Source organism: Myotis myotis, unplaced genomic scaffold (genome assembly GCF_014108235.1).
Source record: "Myotis myotis isolate mMyoMyo1 unplaced genomic scaffold, mMyoMyo1.p scaffold_m19_p_3, whole genome shotgun sequence".
Classification (NCBI taxonomy): Eukaryota; Metazoa; Chordata; class Mammalia; order Chiroptera; family Vespertilionidae; genus Myotis; species Myotis myotis.
This window is the reverse complement of record NW_023416335.1, coordinates 101,940,778-101,953,746: the sequence shown is the minus strand read 5'-3', so window position 1 is coordinate 101,953,746 and position 12,969 is coordinate 101,940,778. Positions and strand designations below refer to the sequence as shown.

The following is a 12,969-nucleotide window of genomic DNA, read 5'->3' as shown; positions in this document are numbered from 1 at the left end:
TTTCTTGTCTCCACACTTCCTACCAGTCTCTATACAGTCTCCACTTTCCATCTTTAGTTATCAGGGTTCTCTCCAGCTAGTCTTTAGTTGATTTTTCAGGGTGATTTTTCTGTATTTTAGCTGTATTTCCAGTTTGGTGCTTGGAGAGTGTCAGTGTAGCTTCCACTTACTCTGCTGCCATTTTTAATCTCCCCACAGGGTAGTGTTTCATCTTTTCTTATGGCTGAGTAGTATTCCATTGTACATATGTACCAAATCTTCTTTACCCAATCATCTATGGAAGGAAACTTTGGTTGTTTCCATGTCTTGGTCACTGGGAATAATGCTGCAATGAACAAAGTGGTGAATATATCTTTTCAAATTTTTTTGTTAGATATGCAGAAGAGGAGTTTCTGGATCTAACTCTGTTCTTAATTCTTTGAGTTTTGTTAACTGCCATTCTGACTGGTCTGAGGTAGTATTTCATTATGGTTTTGACTTGCATTTACTGATGATTAATGATGTTAACTATCTCTTCATCTGTCCATTGGCCATTTGTTTATCAGTTTATAGGGTCTATTATAATTTACAAGATAATTTTTATGTATAATCAAATATGTAGAATGATCTTTTACTCTGAGATCACAATTCAGCAATTGAATCTCTTTTGAATAACTCTCAAGATAAACTTTCATAAACAGAAATATTTTTGAATCCTATAAAATGATTCTACTGTACTTTATCTGAAGAAAACATTTTAGAAAATATTGCTTATCAAAATCACAGTGCAACTAGTGGTTTCTGTCCAGGAAACACATACAGCTATAGCTAAAATATTTTACAGAAAGTAAAGCATTTCCTAGAATTGAATTTGACACAGTATCTGTTCATTATAGTTCCACAATTCCATGACAAACATTATAAAGGAAGCAGAAAATGGGCTGTTCTCTAAATTATATATTTACCTTTATTTGTTTAAAAGTACTATAACTAAATTAATACTTTAATTTATAAATTGATGGGATATTACAGTTAAGAAAATATAGAAACTATTAATGAAGATCACAAGAGGCACTGATGTCAGGAAACTGACAGTGAAAAAAGGTCCTAAAGAGTTAAAAGGTTAAAGTTTCCTAAGAAGGTTGGAAAAATGGTTGGAACATGAAGAGGAATGGTAGAAAATGTAACAATGGAATTCTATGGAACTTTTATTACTTACTCATAAAACTACCTGCTGACACCTAGGGTAGCTTGAGTAGTAGCAGAAAACCTGGTTGAATAAGGTGATGTCAGATTTTGCAAGGAATTAAAAACAGAAGAGAGAAGCTTTTTCCACTAGCCATATAGGTCAGGGTACCTCTTAGGAGAGTCAATCTAAAAATTTAATTATGCAATTATTTCCACATAGGAAAATTCAAATAAGGAAATGGAGAGCTGTATCTTTTTTTCCTTTGCTAGGCTGTCTGCATTGAAAATTCCTGCATGGTGAGAGGAAGCAAACAAGGGAGAAATGGTGCTATTCACATATTCCGAGAGATCATCAAACCAGCAGAGAAATCCCTCCATGAAAAGTTAAAACAAGATAAACGCTTTAGGTAAACTTAATTAGTTTCACATCCACAAAAGAATGAGCGGTATTGGCATATTTTTGTTTCACAGTTAGAATTCCAAATGGCATTTAATATTCAGTATTGCTGATCATAAAACTTAGAATAATAAGTCTATGAAACTAAATATATTCTCAACATTATTTTGCTTCCTGGTGCAACATAATATAATTTGGTGACTGAAAAACACACACAATCTTATAAACTGAACTACTCTTTGCAAGTTTTTTATAATTAAATTTTTAAATGATATTTAATAGCAAAAGTTATTTTGTAGAATATTAAATTAAAAATGTTTATTTGCTATAAAGTGTGACCTTTTCAAGTTTTATAGGAGAAAAACAGTATTTAGAAAATTTAAAAATCACACGTAGCCCTAACTGGTTTGGCTCAGTGGATATAGCATCGGCCTGTGGACTGAAAGGTCCCAGGTTAGATTCCAGTCAAGGGCATGTACCTTGGTTGCGGACACATCCCCAGTAGGAGGTGTGCAGGAGGCAGCTTATCGATGCTTCTCTCTCATCAATGTTTCTAACTCTCTATCCCTCTCCCTTCCTCTCTGTAAAAAATCAATAAAATATATTTTTAAAAAATCACATGTACCTTTAAATAATTTCCCCATGAAAAAACTTTCTTAACAGGTAAATTGCATATGAAACCTATAAAAATGTATGAACAACTTTCTCATGCTTTCTGAATACATGGATTATATTCTATTCCATGCATTGTAGGTGAGCATACTATATCTAAATCTAACAAAATAAACACATGTCTTTTCTGTTTAGCATCTTCCTTAGCTTTCTAGAAGCTGCAGACTTGAAAGAGCTCCTAACACAACCTGGGGATTGGACTTTATTTGTTCCAACCAATGATGCCTTTAAGGGAATGACTAATGAAGAAAAGGAAATTCTGATTCGTAAGTAAAAGTGAATATGGAATATTTGAGGATCTAATATCAGGATCTAATTTCTTCCTCAAGGGTTTCTGCCCAGACATCAGCCTCAAAAATGTTTCCTTTTAAAAAATTTTTGTAGAGTCATAGTTTTCATTATTTTCATTTAAGATATGTGAAGGGTCACTCATTAATATTCTTGGTTAACTGCTTACTGTCATGTGTTTGGGCTATGTGTTCATTTATGTTATTTATCAATAGTAACTTGAGAGAACAATTAGATAAGAAATACAGTGTGGGAATATAAAGACAAATATTTTTCTCTTTAGTATTCCTAGCATCAAAATGCCAAAACAAGATGACATGTTATTAAATAAATATATATATTTTCCTTCTAGGCAACAAAAATGCTCTTCAAAACATTATCCTTTATCACCTGACACCAGGAGTTTTCATTGGAAAGGGGTTTGAACCTGGAGTTACTAACATTCTAAAGACCATACAAGGAAGCAAAATCTATCTGAAAGGAGTAAGTTTTATGGAATGAATTTATGATAGTGTTCATAAATTGTAATGTTCATTTTTCATTAAATTTCTCATCGACATTATTCCTTGTTTTGATAGGTAAATGACACACTTCTGATAAATGAATTGAAATCAAAAGAATCTGATATCATGACAACAAATGGTGTCATTCATGTTGTAGATAAACTTCTCTATCCAGCAGGTTGGTAATTACTGAATTCATTAATATGCTAAATCTTTTTTATTAAAAAAAACCTAGATTTTTATTTCATATATTCTTGCCAACATTTATTTAATATTCCTCTTCATAGACATGCCTATTGGAAGTGATCAGCTGCTGGAAGTACTTAATAAACTGATCAAATATATCCAAATTAAGGTACAGAATATTATTGGATTTATTTATAATATGTTGAACATAAGAAACTATAAATGTGTACATTAATGAGTAGGACACTAGGCTTGGATTGCTCTGTTGATTATGCATCACTGGCCCATCTGTAAAGAAATGACATAAATTCCTTATGGCTTTATTCAACAACAATCCATTACAATTTACATGAGGCCAAGCAGTATATTAAGTGTTATGTGAAATATTAAGTTGAATCAGATATGGCTCTTTATGCAAAAATTTTGCCATCCAGTAGGGAAGATGAGACATGGAGAAAAACAACTATAATTTTTTTATCCTCAAATATTTTTGCTACTGAATATAAGAAAAAATATATACTTATAAAAAGTTGTCATTAATCATAATAGTTAAAGGCAAGGAATATTTTGCTTCTTTATTACTATAGAGTCAATGTGTCAGAAAACACATGACTTTGGATTAAGTATTCTATAATTTTCAAGACTGAATTACAAATCTATAAATGTTAAGCTATCAGCCTTATAGCAGGAAACTGGAATTTGACTCATATGAAGACTTCATTTCTTTTAAGTGTAATGATAGCTTTATTTTATTTACCTTAGTAAGAAATACAGTGGTTCCATATTTTTTAATACAACTAGCCTTAGTTTTATGTTACTAAGTATACATGTCATATTACTACACTTCATGTATAAACATTTATTTTCAGTTTGTTCGTGGTAGCACCTTCAAAGAAATCCCCATGACTGTCTATAGTAAGTACATATGGGAATGTCACATATAAGTGGAAAAATAAAAAATATTGATAATGTTTTTTATATTTACAAACAGAGACTACTGATAATCTGGTATTTAGAATTCAAACAATGGCAAATTGGATCCCACTTTAAATAAGGCTTGAGCTTAGAATGAGACCTCTCATCCTTTGCCATGCCCTCCAACTCCAAGAAACCATTTCCCCACTCATCCAAAAATATATAAGAACTAGCGGCCCAGTGCACAGGATTCGTGCACTGGTGGGGGGCGTGGCCTGCGGGGATTGGCATGCTGTGAGAGCGCCTCTCATCCCAGTCAGCCGAGCAGCGCTCCCACTGTGGGACCACACTGACTACCAGGGGTCAGCTCCTGCGTTGAGTGTCTGCCCCCTGGTGGTCAGTGCTTGTCATAGTAACTGGTCAACCGGTCATTCTGGTTGTTCCACTGTTTGGTCACTGGGCTTTTATTACATAGGATCGCAGTAAAATATAATAGCTAGTATGGCAGAGAAGCAGAAAAAAAGACATACAAACCTTAAAAGGAAGAGCTAGGTAAAAATCACTTGAGAGCTATCTGAAAATGCAGATGTGTGGACACAGAAATAGCATTGCCAAAGGATTTGTTGCTTACTATATCCTCAAGTCCTCAGTTGGCTAAATTCAGGGTGGAACACAATGTGACAAAGAATCTTAATGTTTATGACTTGGTGGTCAAAAACTCTCTCTATCCAAAACTGTACAAAGAAATAAAATTTTTGCCAGGTGATAAACATAAAGTTTCTAGATCCCAAGGTTCTTTTTATCCCTGATTCTATCAGATTATCAAAATTTAACCCCTACTATCTAACATTGGTAAAGGATATGTCATTTTCATAAACATAATTTGTGGTATTTCTTTTTCAATGTGACTTATCTTCCTTTGTATTTTTTCTTTCTTTCTTGTAACTTTCAAAGCAGAAATTCTAATTTTGTTTTGACTCTACCATTAAACACTCAATATATAATAGTTGCTAAAAAATTATTTCAATTTCCACATTTATTCTGACTAGAAAATTATTCTATTTTATACCATTAGAATCTGCTATTTAAGAAAATTTTCTTTAAGATTCACACTTGGTATGGAAAAGAAGTAAAGACAATATAATGAGCAAAACAAAATGTCTGCTGCTCTTACTGATTTCAATTATGTCATAACTAGAGGCCCAATGCACAAAATTCATGCAAGAGTAGGCTTTCCTTCCCCTGGCTGCCAGCACTGGCTTCCCTCTGGCATCCGGGATCCAGGCTTCCCTTGCAGCCCCTGCTTCATCTGGAAGGTTGTCTGGAAGAACGTCTGGAAGGATGTCTGGTCTAAATTAGCATATAATGCTTTTACTAGAGGCCCGGTGCACAAAAATTTGTGCACTCGGGGAGGAAGGGGGGTCCTTCAGCCCGGCCTGTGCCCTCTCGCAGTCTGGGACCCCTCGGGAGATAACGACCTGCTGGCTTAGGCCTGCTCCCGGGTGGCAGAAGGCAGGCCCAATCTCTAGGTGCAGCCCCTGGTCGGGCTCAGAGCAGGGCTGATTGGGGAGTTGGGGCGGCACCCCCTGTCATGCATAGAGCAGGGCGGATTGGGAGGTTGCGATGCCACCCTCAGTCACGCTCAGGGTAGGGCCGATAGGGGGGTTGGGGCCCCACTCCCTGTCACACTCAAGACAGGGTCGATGGGGAGATTGTGGTGCCACCCCCTGTCATGCACAGACCAGGGCCAATCAGGGGGTTGGGGTTCTGCCCCCTGTCATGCACAGAGCAGGGTCGATCAGGGGGTTGAGGAGCTCCCCCCTGTCACTCACAGAGTAGGGCCGATAGGGGAGTTGGGGCACTGCCCCCTGTCACACACAGAGCAGGGCCCATGGGGGGGGGTGGTTTGGGGTGCTGCACCATGTCACACACAGAGTCATAGGGCGATCAGGGGATTGGAGAGCTCCCCCCTATCAGGCACAGAGCAGGGCTGATCAGGGGGTTGTGGCCCCTTCCCCTGTCATGAGCACAGCAGGGCTGATAGGGAGGTTGTGGCCTCACCCCCTGTCACACACAGAGCCACAGGGCAATCAAGGGGTTTGGGCGCTGCCCCCTGTCACACTGATCTTGGTGCCGGGAGGCCTCTTGGCTCCACTGATCCCGGTGCTGGGAGGCCTCGCGGCTCTGCTGATACCGGTGCTGGGAGGCCTATTACCCTTTTACTATATAGGATAGAGGCCTGGTGCATGGGTGGGGCTGGCTGGTTTGCCCTGAAGGGTTTCCTGGACCAGGGTGGGGGTCCCCACTGGGGTTCCTGGCCAGCCGGGGTGAGGGGATGATGGCTGTTTGCAGCTGGTCACACACCCTTCAGTGTGGGGGTCCCCACTGGGGTGCCTGGCCAGCCTGGATGAGGGGATGATGGCTGTTTGCAGCTGGCCACACACCCTTCAGGGTGGGGGTCCCCACTGGGGTGTCTGGCTAGTCTGGGTGAGGGGCTCTGGGCTGTTTTCAGGCTGGCGGGTGATGGAAGCTCTCAACTGCTCCTTTGTTTCTTCTTTTTTTTTTTTTTTATTCTGGTCCTGCTTTAGCTCTGGCTCCAGCTCTGAGGCCTCTGCTGCTGAAAGCAGGTATCTGGTTTGTTTGGGTTCTAAAATCGAAACAATGTATAACTCCAGCTCTGAGATCCCAGTGGGCTGAAAGCAGGTTTCTGGGGTTTTGTTTAGCTTCTATATTTGTTACAATGTTTCAAACTGCAGGCTCAGAGGCCGGCAAAGCAGGTGGGGAACGTTGGAGTCCTCCGTCACTGAAGCAAGCAAGCCTCATGTTTGCTTCCAGCTGCCTGGCTTCCAGCGGCCATCTTGGCTGGCAGTTAATTTGCATATCGCCCTGATTAGCCAATGGGAAGGGTAGCGGTCGTACACTAATTACCATGTTTCTCTCTTACTAGATAGGATTATTATCTGATCTAATAAAAGAATAATATGCAAATTGACCATCACTCCAACACACAAGATGGCTGCTCCCATGTGGTCAAAGATGGCCACCCCCATGTGGACACAAGATGGCCACCACACGATGGCCGGCAGGGGAGGGCAGTTGGGGCTGACCAAGCCTGCAGGGGAGGGAGGGCAGTTAGGGGTGACCAGGCTGGCAAGGGAGGGCAGTTAAGGGTGACTGGGAAGCAGGGGAGGGCAGTTAGGAGAAACAAGGCCTTCAGGGGAGGACAGTTAGGGGCAATTGGCCTAGCAGGGAAGCAGTTAGGCATCGATCAGGCTGGCAGGGGAGTTGTTAGGGGCAATCAGGCAGGCAGACGAGTGGTTGGGAGCCAGCAGTCCTGGATTGTGAGAGGGATGTCTGACTGACCAGTGGGATCAGGCCTAAACACGCAGTTGGACATCCCTCGAGGGGTCCCAGATTGGAGAGGGTGCAGGCTGGGCTGAGGGACACACCCCCCATGCACGAATTTTGTGCACCAGGCCTCTAGTAGATAATATATGCAAATCCAATATCAAGCTAGCTCAGAATTGTTTTAAAGATTTAGTTGGAATACTTTTGATTAAACCTGGTATATATTTCATTATGGAAGTTACAATGTTTTAAAGATATCCTATATAATAAAGAGGTAATATGCAAATTAACCCTCATGCCCTCACAAGATGGCTGCCTATGACCAGGCCAGCAGGGAGGTTAGTGAGGGACGACCAAACAACTGAACAAGCAGGCTGCATGGGGTGACCAGGCGGGCACAGGGGCTGTGTTGGGTGACCAGGCTGGCGGGGGCAGTTGGGGGTGACCAGGCCAGCAGGGGGGTGCAATAAGAGGCGACCAGGCCGGCAGTGGGCAAAGCAGTTAGGGGCAACCAAGCCAGCAAAGGGGGACAGTTGGGGGTGACAGGCCAGCAGGGGGGGGCATTTGGGGGTAACCTAGCAGGCAGGCAGGTGAGCAATTAGGAGCCAGTGGTCCAGTATTGTGAGAGGGATGTCCGACTGCCGGTTTAGGCCCAATCCCCAGGATCGGGCCTAAACCAGCAGTCAGACATCCCCCGAGGGGTCCCAGATTGGAGAGGGTGCAGGCTGGGCTGAAGGGACCCCCACTTCTTGCATGAATTTTGTGCACCGGGCCTCTAGTATTTCATAAAAAACTAAAGAATCTTTATGGGCTCTATTCATCAGAAATGTTATATCATCTTTCCCTACTTAAGATATATATATGCATTACTTTTTTTTTTACTTTTTCTATTTAATCCATAATAAATTCACCACTTTCCATATATGTCAATGTAATATTTTGCTTACAATGAGCCACCATCTATAATTCCTATATTTTCCTTTACTGAAATTAGATCCTCACTCACAGAGAATGTTACACTTTATGAAATTATGCAAGTCTAGTAAATCTCATCTTCCTACTCAATGTCTTGAAACAGCTTTGAGATTTACATTCTGATGTCAAATGTTTCTTTAACTCCTCCTCAACATCAGATAGGTAGGCTGTTATTTAGAAGCATACATCAAATAGAGGTAGAGACTAATTAAACCAAAAATTTATATTTTATGTTTCTTTATTGACTGATGTATAAAATTTATTTAATATGCTTGCTACACATTATTCTGGTCCCTAAAATACCATACATCCTAATTTTTTTTTTGGGGGGGGGACTGCTGTTTAGCAATTTTGTCAAATATATTGAGATAAAGAGTAATAAAATCAGTATTTAATCTTTGGCTGGTGACCTGTCAGAACTATTTGCCTTCAGGAAAGTGTGATTGAAACAAAACTAACAATCAACTAAACGCCCTAAACTTCAAGTTCCTTAGTATGAAGTAAAAATTTGAGATAAAAGTAATTAACTCATTTTGAAAGTAGCAGTGGATATGACCTCTGTATTTGATCTTCATGGTAAGGTTTCTCTATGGTAGGACCACTTGTGAAACCAATAATTGGACACAGATTTATTATGCCTTAGAGCTTTATAATTTGAGATCTCAAGATATAAAATTTTGATATGACTGAAGCATGGTCACAATTAAGGCCTTTAAGCCATCTTAGTTCAAAAGGGGATACAAATAAACATCTCATAAAACTGAGGTGAGAATGTTACAGAAACCCAAACTATGCTAACACCTCACCTTTAAAATGTCAGTATATCTGTTATGAATGCACAAGTAGCTTTAGTGCAGCATGTTATCTAATGGAGCCATCTTTTAAGGACTAATTAGAAGTTACAAAAAGCCAGTAACTCTGCTTATGAGGCTCCAGAGGCTCATTTTTAGTTAATCTGTACAAACAAAAACCAACCAAAAAGTTGGCTACTATCTTAAATAAATTTTACACATTATTATCTTGGTTGGGTGGATGACATGCATTCAAAATACATACCTTTAAATTTTAAAAAAGATGATGATGATAAAAATTAATGATATTGTAGCTTGTAACTTAAATAATCTATACTAATAATAGAGGAATATGCAAATTGTCCAGGACACCATCACAGTAACAGTAATGACCAAACAGCAGGCTGTGTGGGACAACAAGGCTGGCAGGGGGAGCAGTTGGAGGTGACCAGGCCAGGCAGGCAGGTGAGCAGTTAGGAGCCAGCAGTCCCTGATTGTGAGACTAAACCAGCAGATGGACATCTCCCGAGGGGTTCCCAGATTGGAGAAGGTGCAGGCTGGGCTGAGGGGACGCCCCCCTCCCGTGCACAAATTCTGTGCACTGGGCCTCTAGTGATCATATAATGTTTGTTGCATAGAGCTCATCTGGCTGGCTGAGATTTATTTTTACTTTTAAGTATGCTGAGCTATTTTTCTATTTTCCTCTCTAGATTAATGTTATAAAATGCATGAAAAATATTTTGCCTTTTATTTTAATTCTTTTCTAATTGAGAAAGAATTCAACAATGCAATTTGAGATATTATGAATTGCATGAAATTAAATATATTTATTGTCTTCTGTTGCTATGTAGTTAATATTTTCAAGAAGTATAAAAGAAGGTAAGTAGCTTTACTGGTGCAGTTCGAAATTAGAGATTTCTAGATAGAATTTCCCATTTAGTGAGTCTATATTTCACTGGAACAAATCCAAGTGCCTGGACTTCAGAGTACAACATCTGGCCATAAGAAGATACTACTAGATATGTACAATGAATATTTCCTTCATCTTCTGTATGAACATATTACTGTATCTGATACCTCAGTACCTAGCAAAAACAAGCAAAACAAAAACAAACAAAAAAAACTGTTTTATTCAGGTTGTTGATATATAAGCATCATTATGTTCCACTTTTTATACTTTCAGCTACTAAAATTATAACCAAAGTTGTAGAACCAAAAATTAAAGTGATTGAAGGCAGTCTTCAGCCTATTATCAAAACTGAAGGTAAAAATCAATGTTATACATGTTTCCTTTTACTGTGAGAAAAGCCCATATAATAGGCTGATTTCTATGAATGTATCTACATTCTTTTTTAAACTAACATGTTAAATATTTCTATACAAATGGCATGCTTATGTTATTGAAGAATAGGGAATGCAAATTATTTCACAGAGTAGATTGTGCAGTTCTAATACTTTCAGTACATTTGCTTGTTCTGGACTGAGAAAACAGTAGTTTCACATGAACCTAATGAGCTATTGCATTAGCATTAGTACCCAGATATTCACTAAAATAAACGCTGAGCATTTTTGCTGCAGTTTGATTCCTTCAGAGAATATACTCTTTTTTTGCAGCTTCATTTCCAATCTCCCCACATGGATCTCTTTTATACTATTACAAAAAACTCTTCCAAAAAGTGCAGGCATTTTTCATCCAACAACTTAAGAGAGTACAGAAGCTGTACATTGATGAAAGCTTAAAATTACAACCATACATAATATATTTTGGAATAGAAGAAGGAATAAATAGCTGGTGCAGTGAGTCAAATCTTAGAAACCTTAGTTCTAACCCTGAACTCATATGTATGAGTTAAACATTTCTCCTGATGTTTCAGACTAGAACATTAAGCACTCACTTTTCTCGTTATACTTACTGTCTATGTGAGCCAGCTTCAATATCTTTGCGCCACCTTTATCTAATGTATTTTAATTATTATTAAGAGTCAGACCTCAATAAAATTTCATTTTCGTGTCTAACCATCTTAATGTGGTGACTTGACAAATGCTTATCTTCATAGCCATTTATAATTTCCTGCTCTAAAATGATACTGATATTTCCTTCTCATTGTTTGCACTTTTGAAGATATACTGATGATTATTGAATTCTCACTAAATAAATTAGACTCCAAGATGTTTCTTATTTTAAAAAAGAATACTTAACCAAATTTCAGAATAAAGAATAAATCAATGGAAATTCAATTCAATACATACTTATTGAGCATTTCTTGTGCTGGTTACTCTCCTAAATGCTGGAAGTAAATATGAAAAAGAAATATTTTTGATGAAAAACCTTGCCTTCATAGAGATTCACTATAAAGGATATTTCTGAAATATCAGTTTAAGTTCCTTTAAAGAAATGTTGAGTCAGATGATTTATTAACTCATTTCCTATGCTTAAACAGCTTAAGTGTACTTTTCTTTTGAAATATCTATACTTTAAAAATCTGGCCTTATGTTTTGATACTCAGTACCCCTATAGATCAAATATCATGGTGTGAAATATTTATTGTTTAAAATAACTATACTTTTGTTTTCCTCATTTTATTTTGTTCTAGACTGTTTAATTCTGGGTAATTGAGAATTTCTGGACAAAGCAAATAAATCCTCTCAAAGATAAGCAAATATAGTTACCCTCAGCTGTTGAAGGTTGTTACAGAATAAGTTAAATGTACTGAACTTTATTTTTCTTCTCCTCTATGAAATAGTCTTGATTAACTAATGTAGTAATCAACTTTCTAACATTCAAAATTATTTTCTACTGAAGCAAAATCATTTTGCAAGTCAAATACAACACATTTAACTTTTGCATTTGAAGGACTGTTTATTACTTAGTAAATTTTTGCATCATTCACATATAGAAGGTAAGTACTCAAATTCTTTTAGCCATAAAGCCTGAAATTTAGTATCTTAAAAGTAGGCATAAATTTGGGATTTTTAAATGTTCAATCTTATGCTCATTGGATTAAAAAGTGTAAGATAGTAATTAAAATTTAATAAAGAAGTAGTAATAGACAATCTCAGTATGGTAAAATAACACTAGCAATAATTAGAACAACTCAAATTTGTATATACTATATGATTCACAAAATATAGTCACATATTTTATGTGATCATACTTTATAACTATGAATGAATGGATGTATTTACAAATCAATTTAAGCCCTCTTACAGATGAAAGTAATTTTAATAGAATACCAAATACTTCCTAATTTGAAAAAAATGGGAATTGTTTAAAACTGAATTCATAAATCCTGAAATCACTTTCATGTTTGAGTAACACCAAATGTTGAAATAAATATATCGTCCTGGTAAATTTAAAGGACTACTTAACATGATAATTTGTTTCCTAAAACAATGTCTCAGGACCCACAATAACAAAGATGAAAATTGAAGGTGAGCCTAAATTCAGACTGATTAACGAAGGTGAAACAGTAACTGAAATAATCCATGGAGGTGCGTTATGAATGTTTCCTAGTGCCTAGTTGGGATCTCTATGACTATTTTAATCACAGGAATTGGTTTAAATATATTGAACATCTGATGTTTCCTCTTGGTTTTTGTTTTATGTAAATCATGGGAATACTTTTCTCAGTTATGGGTTCTTATTAACCTGTCAAATAAAATATAAATGCCCTTTAATTGATCTAGTTGTAATTAATTTAACCATTAAGCCACCAGGTTCAACAAA

At 37.6% G+C, this 12,969-nt stretch overlaps 1 protein-coding gene across 10 annotated transcripts in view; it reads left to right on the top strand.

The window, feature by feature from the left end:
• POSTN (periostin) overlaps positions 1 to 12,969 on the top strand; it is a 50,989-nt gene that overhangs the window by 21,858 nt on the left and 16,162 nt on the right. For 4 of the 10 annotated variants that reach the window (XR_004966313.1, XR_004966312.1, XM_036301041.1 and 1 more), the window contains exons 11-19: positions 1,438 to 1,574; positions 2,372 to 2,502; positions 2,877 to 3,007; positions 3,103 to 3,205; positions 3,315 to 3,382; positions 4,083 to 4,128; positions 6,717 to 6,755; positions 10,426 to 10,506; positions 12,645 to 12,734. Coding sequence is in view for 8 of the 10 variants with exons in the window: in XM_036301041.1 (XP_036156934.1) it covers positions 1,438 to 1,574; positions 2,372 to 2,502; positions 2,877 to 3,007; positions 3,103 to 3,205; positions 3,315 to 3,382; positions 4,083 to 4,128; positions 6,717 to 6,755; positions 10,426 to 10,506; positions 12,645 to 12,734 (826 nt within the window). In the remaining 2 variants the exon portion in view is untranslated. The remainder of the gene's footprint in view (positions 1 to 1,437; positions 1,575 to 2,371; positions 2,503 to 2,876; positions 3,008 to 3,102; positions 3,206 to 3,314; positions 3,383 to 4,082; positions 4,129 to 6,716; positions 6,756 to 10,425; positions 10,507 to 12,644; positions 12,735 to 12,969) is intronic. The other 6 variants (XM_036301042.1, XM_036301044.1, XM_036301046.1 and 3 more) reach the window with 6 other exon arrangements.